Genomic DNA, 13,551 nt, shown 5'->3' with positions numbered 1-13,551 from the left:
GCAGAGCAGATGGTCAATTATGGTCAAAAGAGTTTTTAAAAAAAAACATAAAACATATCTGATTTTATCTATTTTCATGCCAAGTTGTGTAATCAAAGAACACCATAAGCTCATAACCTTACCTGTGCCTTCAGCTTGGTAACTTCTGAGCCCAATTCATCTACTCTGCGTCTTGTGATTACCAACTCATCTTTTGCTGTGCTCCCAAGTGACATACTGCGATCCAGTGATCCCTGGAGCTCATTCACCTGTAAAAGCAAAGTTAATGAGATGTAATTGTATAAAATGAACCATGCTGTGTATAAAACACATGCCCCACACACACAAAAAAAGGGTTTATGTCCAGACCATCTTAGAATCTACCAAGATAACAAAAATAATTTAAATTAAAAAACACTGCTTTCTACTGAATCATGCTAATAATATTACACAAACGAAATGCAAGTAAAAATCACCATGAATCCATGGCAAACTTTTTGTTTGCAAGGTTTGCACTGGAAGACTTTCAGTGCAAACAAGTAAAGAAACAGGAGGCCTAAGTGCATCTAAAATTGCCTTAATGTCATCTGCTTAATAATTACCCAAGTAATCTGGATGCTTTATATCACAATATCTCTGATTCTGTTGATTGCTAATGATATGAAAACAACCGTTTAATGTTTCAAAAGTTTCTGTCACCATCATAGATTACTTCCCCTGCCATAGCAGGCAACTTGCCATGTACAACCTCTCTCTCTCTCTCTCTCTCTCTCTCTCTCTCTCTCTCTCTCTATATATATATATATACATATACACACACACACACAAACACATATGCAGTACACTTGATCTTAATCAACTGGGCATGAGATGGGAAAAGACTGAACATTCAAGGTTCGCTTTAAATGTCCACTGAATTTTGTGTCAGGCCATGCTTTCAATAATGCCAAATCCAAAGTAGCAAGGGTCTTGTAGCTTTAGACGTATCTGTATCAAATGGGAGAAAATGCTAATCTTAATTATGTGTACCTCCAAATGCATGTTATGTTCATGGTTCCCACGCTTTTCTAAATATAAATTTCCAGGGTTTTTCCAGGATGAAGTTAAGTTTTTCAAGGTTCACATATGACCATTAATGAATGGAATTAAAGAACATTTTAGATTATAAACATGCATTTTCTAAATCTAAACAGGTTTTTATTTTCTAGACTCTCCAAAACATCGAAGGCAGAAAAGATGATCATGTAAAAAACACAAAATGTATCACACGAAACAAGTTTGATTATATTCATATAAATTGGCATGTAAAGTCAATTCAATGTACAGAATAAAAGTTCTAACTTTTTTTTGCTGATCTGCATTATGCTGCTAAGTGTGAACGACATAATGAACATAAATTAGTTTTGTTTTCTTTCAAACCTTTAAATATGAAGAATTCTATAGCAATATATATCTGCATCTAATAGAAAGTAAACACTTCCTATTACAGGATATAAAAAACCGTGATAGACACGTCACACAACTTAAACACAAGTTTCTCTTGGAATACACAATTATCGAAAATGTTGTGTTGTTTCATTTTTGTATTTTTATTACAATCAGTATACGACTAGCAATATAAATCAAGAGTACCAGGTCACATTTCATCAATGCCGCAGTTTCATCATGTCTTTCAGCAGATTAAAGATATAACAATTTCAATACTCACAATTTCTGTATAGCGCTGAATAAAACACCAGCACAATACTAGCCATATAGCAAATTTAGGCATCTTAAACAAAAGGGTAAAATCCCTAACATAAAAAGTCGGATTTTTGGTATAGACTGCACTCTTTCACAAAGTCTAAAATCTTCTCAGCTGGAACATCATCACAAGACAAGTCCCTGGAAAACAGCAGACCTGCCAACCCTAAAAAGTTTATCTCAGTAGTGCAGCTGATCTGTCTCCATAAATCTGATCAGTTTTCAGTAAGGTGCAACAAAATATCATGTACTGCTGCTGTCAAGTTGGAAAATGTGTATTTTAAAAGTTCGGTATTCCAAACTGATGCATCGACAGTAAACATTATGTTCATCTGAAAAGTTTGTAAAGTAAAAATAGACCTTCAATTGCAAACCCTAAGCAGTTCAGTAGCTTGTTGCTATCTCTTATCTTCACACTATTCTTGGAAACATTTTCTGCACAATTTATGTCTAATAACTGTCTCTGTTCCTACTTTTATTCAGAACAATTTTAATATTCCTTTTTATTCCTCTGTACTGACTATTAAAACCTTTTTTATCTTTTGGTCTTTAAGGTCTATCGGTAGCTGGGTGATATTTTTAAAAATTTTATAATCTGCCATTTGATCATGCAAACTCTTTCATAAATGCCAACCCTGCGAGAGGAATAAGTGTGATTATTATTATAAATGGCAAAAAATCATAATCCATATGCAGTCTCGTGATAAATGTGCTGAAAAAAGCATAATGATTACACCAAAAAGGGTAATGGTTGGTATGTATGCACTCTGTATGGGAAAATATGTGCAGTTTAAAGTGTCTTAGGTACTACAATAAAGTTAGTCTGGTTCTCTAATTCCACTAAAGCTAATATGTAACCCTCAATCCAAATCAAACACAGATGACCCAATTATCTTGATTCTACAACAACAATCACATTTCCATATATTTTCCTTTTATTCCACAAGTCCAAATTTTAAGGGTCATTTTCCTATGACTTACGGCAAAATCGAAAGTGTTGGCAGGTCTGCATTAGTTGCTTCTGCCATTTCCTACAAAGGAAAACACTGGTAAATTTGTTTTAATATTGATGACACTGAATACAGACTATATTTAATTAAGGAGTAAAAAACAACCAAAACTGATCTAATACCTTGCCCTCGTACAGAATTTCAACCTCCTCCCGCACCAACCTAAGTTGCTCCTCATGCTCAGCCCTCAGGTTCTGCAGCATTTCCTGGACCTTGTTCTCGTAATCCTGGTGAATACGAGAATCAACCTCCTCTATCTCCATCGTAGTTCGAGTACGGGTCTCATTTAACTCCTGAAATGCAAAACAGCACAAAGATAAAAAATATCTGAGGCATAAACATGGGTGGGTGTGTGTTATTTGGATTTTTAATGTAGCTTTAACAATTTTCAGTCATAATAATAGCTATGTTTAGTACTCAGACATGATTTTGGTCTTCCATACAAAAAAAGCTGAAAATCTGAAGGGAGGTTTTGGGGTCCTCCCCCAACGGGGTTTTGAGCGGCAGCACCCCCGATCAGGGGGTCCAGGTCAAAATGCATTTTACACTCATGAAAAGCTGCTCCTGGTGCAACTTATGATCATAATATATAACAAAATAATCATCTGAAAAACTAACAAACTTACCAAAAATTTTCAACTTGAATAATTTCACAATATTTATTGTCACATGAATTTGTTTTCCAATACTATTGATGCTTAAGTTATTTCATGTGCATGTCAGTGTTAACATCGTAATTAAGTCAATAATTAGGCATTTTTTACTGCCAACATATTACACTTTTCTCTTTTCATAACAAATCTGTAAAATAAACACCCAAGTACATCACCTATATACAAATAATCCCACATATTCACTTGTCTTTTTGTCAACTGGACATAACCTGTTGATATGCCAGTCGAGCTCTTTTTGAGGCTTTATCAAAGATTTCTTTAGTCTTTCTTTTTCTCAACTATGACTTTGTTGGCTCAATGTACAATCGTTTCTTTTCCTTCTCAACGACAGCCTTTTTCCTTTCAAGCTCCAGCTTGTGTTAGCGACATGCAGTCCTCAAGCGTTTAGTTTTCTTAAAAACTGACCAACTAAATTTCCATCGACCTTTTGCTCCAGCCATTCCCATACATTTTGTAAACCTTTATCTAAACTTCTCATGTCATGGTCTCTCTCAACAACTCAGGACGCCACTTTTTGTAAGCATGCTTCTTCTTTCCATTGCCATCAGTTTCATTTTCACGAAGATTCATTGGATGAATTTAAACTTTTGACCAATCAGAAAGCTCTTTACAAGAGTTGTGGGCTAACTAATATAAAGAGCGAATACGCTACAAGGGTTGTTGCGGAATGGGCCCAAACAGACTGTTTAAAAAAACGGGAAAAACCCGGATCAGACATTTTAAAAAAAAACAGACTATATCAAGAAAAATCGGATTTAAGTCAGGAGAAAAGCGGAATTCTGCTTTAAATCGGAGATAAATCATGTCTGAGTACTGCAGCAGCATGTCACAGACATGTAGCATCATGTCCCATCCAGTGACATTATTCTGACACCAGGCTGACCAGTCCTAACACTAACGGCTTAATGTTGAACATCAAGCAAGGCAGCTGCTAGTACCATTTTTAAAAGTCCTTGGTATGACTTGCTCTAACCACTTAGGCCACTGAAGCAATCCTCGATTAGAGGAAAATTATTTGCTGTGAGCAACAGACTACAATACAGCTCAATACAACACAGCAATAAAATAATCCTATATTTGTATTAAATCATTTAAATAATCTTTTTCAAAACTACATATTACTGTCAATTCTAATAATACAAATTTCATAGCTTCAATCAACAATTTCACTAAATGACTTTCATTGCAATTTCTAAAACAGGCATAAAGCAAAGATTGTGGTAATAAGATATAGCAGTATACTACAGAGTAAGGTATAACCCTGGATGATGTCAAATTCTAAGGACAGACATACCATTGCAGCAATGAAAATTCATTGTCAGTCAAGGTTAATGATGACGACATGAAACAGAAATAACAGTACTAGATGGCTGAAAGTGTAATAATGAGATCCAACAACCAGAAATAGCAACATCCTTGTATTTATGCGTATATCAATGACAACTTGTAAAAAATAATGTCCCTGTGAGAAATGTGTGAATAAATCCTGATACGTAAAAGAAGTCATATGCATCAGATCAAGGGAAAAGTGCCAAATCTGAACTTGAGGCAATTTTGGCACGACTAGTCATTTAATTTCCTCCAAGGTTATGCAAAACGTGGACATATTGCATTCCCGCACACTAGAAAAAACTCGGATGATTAATGGTGGGCAATAAAGATCATCGGGTATGACAAATTATAGACAATGCAGTATTTGGTACATCTATGCTCATGTGCATTACAATTTGAAGATTTACCTGCTCATACACCTGAGATTTAAAGGACAATTCCTCCTTCAGGCTTTGAATTCGATTCTCAAGATCAACCCGAGCCAGGGTTTCATCTTCCAGCTGTTTCCTGGCTGTGGCCAACTGCCGCTCAAGCTGGGCTAATTCTGCACGGGCACGCTGAAAAAGTGTTTTAATATCAATAATGTAATCAGTGATTACCTGGCTCATCTCTAGGAAGACCTTTAGAAGTCTTCAGCAGCCAATGTAAACAGTAATTATCATGCAGAAAATACATTCAGACTGTCCTATAACCTGGTCACTGTGATAAAACATTGAAGACAAAACAAAATAATAATGAGAATGCCAATGGCACTGTGAGGGTGCAAATTTCTGTCAATCTATCAAAAGCATATTACTTTGGGCCAGAGAACAATAATTAGATTTATGGGGACAGGTTCTTGTCAAATTGCTATACTGCAATGATTTCTAATGTCTGTGTTGGGAAAGGATGTGATTCTTAATTAAGCCGTTGTTTACTTAGCTGTCAGATGACTAGAAAGGGGACGTTTAACTTCGATTTCATATTAAACTGTCAGAATTTGAAATTCTCCAGAATAGTTATTCGGGAAAGTAGAGGTCAGGCTGACCTCAATTTTGCCACCTAGTTATAAAAGGCAGTAAATATATTTCATCCCGATTGGTTACACTAAATAAGGGATGTGTTTCCAAAACCAAATTCCTTGAGTTCTAAATATTCCCCCGTCGAAAAATCTAATCGGTCTGCATTTTTCCTGCAAGAGTGAAACTATAAGAGACTCCGAGAATAAATTTGGAAGAGATTCTATCGTTAAACATTTATCGAATGGACAGGATGTCTGGAAAGTCAACAGACACAATTCTGGCAGTATATGCGAACAAAGCTTGAAGCATGAGGTATCTGCATCAATTTCATATAATTTGTTGATACCAATATTATGACTTGCATGAATTTATTTGCTTATATTTGCATGGTTTTGTTTAAATTCGTAGATCAACTTTCTTAATATGAGATAACAGTGTCTGAGTGCATCTGAATTCTTACAATAATCTTATTTATGTCTCGTGTGCTGTTAATGTGAGTCAGGATCGAATAGCCATTAGGAAGTACATTAATCTTATGAAAATAAGTTTGTTTATGGTCTGCCATGTTTAGCTGACAAAATAACCTTGGCATCTGTCTCAATTCCGACAGAACGATATCTGACCATAAGAGAGGGAAGTAATGACCAATTCCCAGTAGAATAACCGACAGAAAATTTAGGTTGCTTCTCTGTTTATTTTAAAAGGGGAAATAGCTCCATTGACGTGTACACTGACGTATACAGGTACCTATTGATACAAGTATCTACATGCTTACGTATCCACCGACCCACACAAAGTTTGAGGGCCGGAAAGAGGCGAGACATTAGGGAGGTTGGAGGAAAAAAACCAAAGAGCAGAAGGACCAAGAGGAAAAAATAGTGACGCTGGAAGTGAACCAGAATGCACAGGTTATGAAGTTGTACAAGGCAACAATTTTGGTCATTCACTTAATTTTATGATGAACAAATTCTATCATTTAAAACAGATCAGCTATTTATATAAATATATCTGTGTTTGAAATTCGGTGAAAGATTTATTCCAAAAAGTGTATCTTCCTACTGTAATGTATTATCTCAGTTGTTTATGTAATTGATTAAATTTTTTTGTATGGAAGTTCATGTCATTCTGTTCTATATATCTGCTCAGAGCTCTATTTATTCCACCTGTAAGTTCCACCACTTAATATTAATATTTACTTGATCCAGGCAATAACGCGGAGGGTGATCACCTCCTAGATAATGGCAACCTCATAATACCTCACCACCAGTAGCAAACCTCTACATGCACAATTCACGGATGGAAAGAATAAAAAGTATGCATAGGGTCTAACTGCACATGAGCACAACCCTGGCTACACAGTACCAGGTAAAAGTAGGTATTTTGAAAAGTAAAATACAGTAATAAAAAAAAATCTTACAATAAAATGTCCAAGACCATTTTCATTGAAAGATGTCAAAGCCCATATTTCATGGAAAAAAGGTGTCTTTTTTAGTTGCTTCTCAAAAGATGTGTTACAGAGTGTTACAACTGCAATCAGACTGACACATTAAACTGTATCAACCACAATACAATGACCTAATTCAGTGTTAATCAGTCACACACTGTTTCAACTACAATTACACACACCTACCTAGCAGTAGTCTAAACACAGAGACCAATCATTATAAACAAAGTACAATGCTGAATGACTGAAAAGGTGCCACGAATGACTGATGGCAAACTTTATTAATTATATAGGTAGTTTTTTTTTTTTAGTTTAACATTCTTGGTTTTATTACGCAGAGTAAACTGAAGCCAAGTGTCTTTCTCAAGGCTGACATGGGAGGGTATCATGACGTGTGCCCAATAGTGTATTTGGAACTACTTTATAAATAAATCATGTACACTTATGTAGTAGACGCTTTACATTTTGGTTGATTAAATTTGTTCCTGAATAAACTAAAGCAGATGTTTCATGGACTGCCACATACCAGCTGCATTGCCACATCCTGTGATAACTTTTTTGATACAATGTTAAGGATTTAGGCTAGTGATAGATACCAGACAGGTCATAAAACTGCTGGGTCCCTACAAATAACATCCAAGTGACAAGGCATAAACTGTCCTCTTTAGTTGGTAATAAAAATGGCAAAAAATATACTTAAAGTTTTACAACCTGAATTTCCTCAAAATGTACTTTCTTAGTTCTGCAAATCCAAATTCCATGAGCCATGTCATTGATTCTCAAGCTTGATTACACATTTTGAAATTGTACTGTAACTTCGACTATATTACAAGTGCAATTACAGCCACCTTACTACACTCAAAATGAAATAAACATTATATTCCATAGCGTCTTTTTGATAATTGCAATTGCATATTTTTCCCACATTATGATTTCAAACATTCAATGTCAGAACAGAAACACACTTGTCAAAGACGCTGCTCGCTCGCTGGAATCAGATGTACTTCATGTAGAATTGACACATAAATCCAGTCATTATCACGAAATTTAGCAGAATCAACAAAAACACCATAATCTATTCATTCCAGACTAAATGGAAAAGTTGTTGCAATGCGCATTCATTCACAATATGAATCTAAATTTCATTTTTATCGGACCAAAATACCATTTTTTCCTAAAGTGACTATTTTCAAACTTATCTGGACAGAGTTATATGCGCATTATTAATTTTGTTGTTGTGTACTGATGAATCTGCGCTTGTGTATTTAGTTTGGAATACAGCATAAATTCAGTTACTTTGTTTCTTGTCTATTTTTGTTTATATAATTCAGCCATAGGTAGAATAAGAAAATAAGCATATAATAAAAAGGTTATTGCATATGTATGGGAAAATGAACTCGTTTTTGTCGGATGGATATACTGCACTCCCAAGGTTCATATTTTCCCCATACAAATGCAGTAACCTATAAATCCTAACTAGCACAATGCAAAATAAATCTGCATTTTGCTTACGTAATATAACAATATCATTGACAAAATTTGAGCCCCATGCAGATTTGGTAAAATTACGCCATGCAGTTTCAGGGTCTATTATCTATTATTAGCAGTGATTATAAAATGGATGCTGCAGATGACGTTCTATTTGAATGGAGCATTTCATGGAAACCCATTTTCTCACCTGTCAATCCCAATGAAAAAGATATTTACATCTTACATGCTGAGGATGTGGAGAAAAAAAAGCTGGAACCGCTAAGTTATCACACCATCTTGGTTTGGAGAGACCAGACATACTTGTTTATTAACTATCAGCTTTTAAAAATTTATATTACCAATATCATCTTTTGTCATTATATCCCCATCAAATTGCATAACATTAACCATAATATCGCCATTCAAAAACACCACAATCACCATCATCACAACCATCTTTTCCATCACTGCTGTAATAAAATCATACAAACACCATCAAACGGTTTCTTTAACATTAATTATGGAATACTCTTTCTATGGATCCATCTTATTTTACTTACTGCAGCTTCTGCTTCAGCATGTTTTCTCTGGTTCTCTGCATCATCCAGTTTGGCCTGCTGATCTGCCATCTGGGCCTGCAATTCAAGGGCTTTTTTCTCAGCATTTTTGGCATCACGATCTCGCCTATGATATCTGAAAGAAATTAAAAGTAAAAGATGTGAATGATTTGTGCAACACAAAAGGCTTCACTCAATAAATTGGTTTCACAGGGCCTTAAACAGAGAAGCTGAATGAGGAAACCAAAACTAGGAGAAAACAGGTATTCAGGAGGGGTGGGGAGGAGAGACTGGAGTCATGTAAATGATCACATGGAATGCTTCAAAATCCAACTCCTTGAAAAACAAGCAACACCCATCAACATGAAACTATAGCGATTCAGCTAGTACCTGAGATGAATGTATCAGCTTTCATTCAAACTATGTATTCTGATAAAGGAACAACTCTCCTAAATTCATTCTTAGAACTCTTTGCCCTATTCTTTATTAAGTAATTGGTGGTGGGCACAAGATGCCTAAAATCATCCTGCCAGCAAGATTTACAACGAAACAACCTTTCTAAACATGTTACATGTATTTTCAATGCATTATTGAAGTCAGAAGAATAGCATTATATACTCGTCTGTACGTAGTCCAGTTCAAACGTACACATAAACTGATCTGTATGTGTGTGTGTATATATATCTATACATATACACACACATACACAGAGTAATACCTGTTATGAGAGACCATGCCTTCTACCAACAAAAAGCGGTCTCTCAAGACAGGTGGTCTCTCATAGCAGATTTGTACAAAAAGACCAGTTTTCAAGGTCCAGTTTCAGAACAATTTCAAGAAAAAGAACCACAATCACTGTACATAATATTCTATTCTTTATTAATAGTTCTTGGTAAAATATTGTATGCATTCATCTAAAAACAAAATTATATAGCAATAAAGATACTTCTATCATTAAACATGAAATCACATTTACATTTGAAGATCACATCTTTTACCATCTGAAATCATTTCTGAATTACTCGTTTTCCTTTGTAACAACCTAAATTTGTTTTACTGATGTTTAAACTGCTTTTTATGCGAGCGGACTACTCTGTTTCACTTCTTTCAGTTACAATAATTATTTTCTCCAGCCTTAAAATTTGTCTCTTTTTAGTTGGAGGTTTGTTCATTGTTATTAAGGTTCTAGGTGTTAAAATTATTAGTGCTCAATTGTAATATCAAACGTAAAGATGGTTTTGACAGGGCTGTGGGAAAATATGAAAAATATATACATAAGCATTGCATATCTAACAACTAACGAAATAAAAGAAACAATTATCTCATCCAGAAACAGAACCATTTACTCAGAGACAAAAGTCACTGACTTCATTCAAGATGACATACTGGGATTAACTCTATAAGCAATGTGTGTAACCCTGTTACACCAACCTGAATAGATTAGGATTGCAATCACTTAACATCAGGGGAAAATACAACAAACATCACACGTTTTGAACACTATCAGTCAAAACCCACAAACGATTGTCTCTTACTGGACAATGACCTTGTTCACCCTGACAATACAGATAAACTCTATAGACAAACAACAGACGCAACCACTATGTAAACTTTGGCACTACAACGGCAATTTGTGACATGTACATTAGCATGGTTTACGAACTGTAGCATCTATCACCAGTAGCAACAGTCTTTTTTTTTAAAACAAAAATATTCCTTTTATGTTTTGTTTTTCATAGAACAATCATAACTAATCAAGTTGTCATTGTAACAATAGATTATATAAAGGTCAGTGGTTGCTCATAGCAGTTTTTACTGTGTGTGTGTGTGTGTGTATATATGTGTATATATATATATATATATATATATATATATATATATATATATATATATATATATATATATATATATATTCACATGGGTATGTATGGTAAACCTTAATGCACAATAAAATAGACAAACATGGCTTGCAAAGTTATAGACCAACAAGAGATATTTAAGCATTTTTCAATGGTAAGAAATTAAGAATTTATCAGTGTTTCTATTTTATTTAAAGTATGCTTTCATAGAACTGCAAATTGGTCTAAAGTTCTGAACGTGAAATATGTTTTTCCCATCTCCATCTGTGAACAAGATTGGTTGATACGCATCCACTTCTTGATACTACTCAATGATACAGTTGCTGAGCTGTGAAGGATAATTTACATATTGTGCAGTTAACGTTAATTTTCAAGTATCAAAAGGCATCTACTTAATGATCAAAAACTAAAAGGACCCATCCCCTCATCCATTCAAGGACCTCTTGATCACCCTTTACTATAATACATCATAAGTAATAAATCTTGACAAGCCTCATACATTCACTTCCTTTGAGTAGGTGTGTGATCCAAATAGAGTTAATCATTCAGTAATGTGTGGCTTTGTTCTAAAGCTGGTTTCACCATTTCATTCACTCTGAAAAATTGTTAAAGCTACATTAAAGGAGACTAGAAATCAAAATTTTCCTTTTACGTATGTAATTCTCTACAGATTTTAATCCGACTGTCATGTTTGTAAATTAAATATCGTAAGCGGGTAGTGATTTTAATGCATGGAAGATACCATGATTCCATAAATTGTCGAGTTTTCCCGAGTTTTGATGAGACGACAGATCATGTGGTACCGTGATGCAATACTAGCCAGTCCTTGAATACAAACATAAACGTTGGCGAGCGAGGCAGAGGGAAGGAGACCACATTTGGGTTGCACATTCAAAACTTTAATCTGCAGTCTGATATAATAGTTTATGTACTGTACTGGTCAGTGCTAAAAGAAATTTTTTAGGCACAGGTCCCGGGCTGGTGACTTAAATAAACTCAAGCCCTGACTGAAATTCCACAAGCCCGGACAGTTCATACCTGTCACCTCTCAAGCCGGGAGAAAAACCTCCCGATTTTGGAGGTAATTCCTCATCTACATCCCGATCTCGTAATATCTCTAAATTTTTCGCAGCGAAGTCACGATTATTACATTATGTCTGTCAATTTTCATTTATCAAAAGAAAAAAAACCAACCCCAAACCATTTATAAATAGATATAACGTATGCAATCCACAGTCTAAACTGCCACACTGCAGAAATCGTAGTGATATGACTGAAAAATTGTTAAAGCTACGTTAAAAATTCAAATCACAAGCACACACGTCTAAATCCAGCACTGGACGAAATAATTAATATCACACAAGTTTTTTTTCTTTTATTCTTCTTCAGTAAATAGAACGTGAAAATTAAACATTATTCAAGTAAATTTCAGATGTTTTTAAACAACTACAACAGTACTATAGTATAAAAAAATTAAAAGAATAAAATTGTCACCAATTAGCTTAAATGAATGATCACTGTGAAATTTTCTCTGCAAACAAAATCGCATCTCCATTTCCGCCGAAGAAGCTCGGTAAGTTAACACCTGACATTCCTCTACCGTATATGTAAAGTTTAATTACCATGATTAAATTACAAGGAATAAAACAAAATATACCATGCAGTATATGTGGCCCTAAAGAACTAATTCTGAATAAATATTTTGTTCAGCAAACAGTCTTACATGCATTAAGACTTAAACCTGAAGTCCATGGCATCGTAAGTAACAAAATAGGCATCGTTTATTTTGGCAATCAATTGCTGGTGCTTACACATACACACACTGTCGAACATGGTTTCTTTGAAGTATGTCCGATGGGCAGTCCTTTTCACAAGATCAATGCAAGGATAAGGAGTCTGTTCATTAGTCACACCAGCTTTATTGTTTGCATACTTAAATTAAAACTTTAGCTATTTTGCAATTTAGCCAGAGCTGACCAGAATATGCAAAATGGGCTTGTCCTTGCGGGAATAATAAGGCATATCACATTGAGAAAAGGTACGTCCCATGGGCGCTCGCACATTGGGGCAAGGGGTTGGGTCAATAGTGTCCCCCCCCCCCCCGTTTCTATTGTCAGCCATTTAATGTGAAACTTTGACCTCTTTTCTTTTAATCGCTGCTATTTAAACTGCCCAAGGAATAGTTTTATATCAGTTCCAATCATTACAGATTACCGTTTATACATACTACATGTATACAATGATTTTTTTTTAAATTTGTAATTTTTATAAGATTACTGAAAATTATGTTTTCTCAAAACACGACAGGCTTAGATTATTTTTGGCAAAGCCTCCATTTGATTAAAATCAAATCTAAATTTCACCTTGGACAGTAGTGATTTGATTTAGATTGTGCCGTGTTAAGGCATGTATGTCAACATCTTGAAAATACATTTACTCATTTCACCAGCGCGATCAAAGTTTCCTCAGGCAAACAATTTTT

At 34.9% G+C, this 13,551-nt stretch overlaps 1 protein-coding gene across 1 annotated transcript in view; it reads right to left on the bottom strand.

The window, feature by feature from the left end:
• Nucleotides 1-13,551, bottom strand: part of LOC149801494 (lamin-like) — a 54,231-nt gene that overhangs the window by 21,899 nt on the left and 18,781 nt on the right. Inside the window, exons 2-5 of the mRNA XM_089955666.1 lie at nucleotides 9,214-9,346; nucleotides 5,146-5,295; nucleotides 2,855-3,025; nucleotides 123-248 (exon numbers count right to left, since the gene is read on the bottom strand). Of these exons, the coding sequence (XP_089811792.1) occupies nucleotides 123-248; nucleotides 2,855-3,025; nucleotides 5,146-5,295; nucleotides 9,214-9,346 (580 nt within the window). The remainder of the gene's footprint in view (nucleotides 1-122; nucleotides 249-2,854; nucleotides 3,026-5,145; nucleotides 5,296-9,213; nucleotides 9,347-13,551) is intronic.

This window comes from Sinohyriopsis cumingii, chromosome 4 (genome assembly GCF_028554795.1).
Source record: "Sinohyriopsis cumingii isolate HCF-2022 chromosome 4, ASM2855479v2, whole genome shotgun sequence".
NCBI lineage: Eukaryota > Metazoa > Mollusca > Bivalvia > Unionida > Unionidae > Sinohyriopsis > Sinohyriopsis cumingii.
Note: the sequence above shows the minus strand (reverse complement) of the source record. Positions and strands in the feature narration are given on the sequence as shown.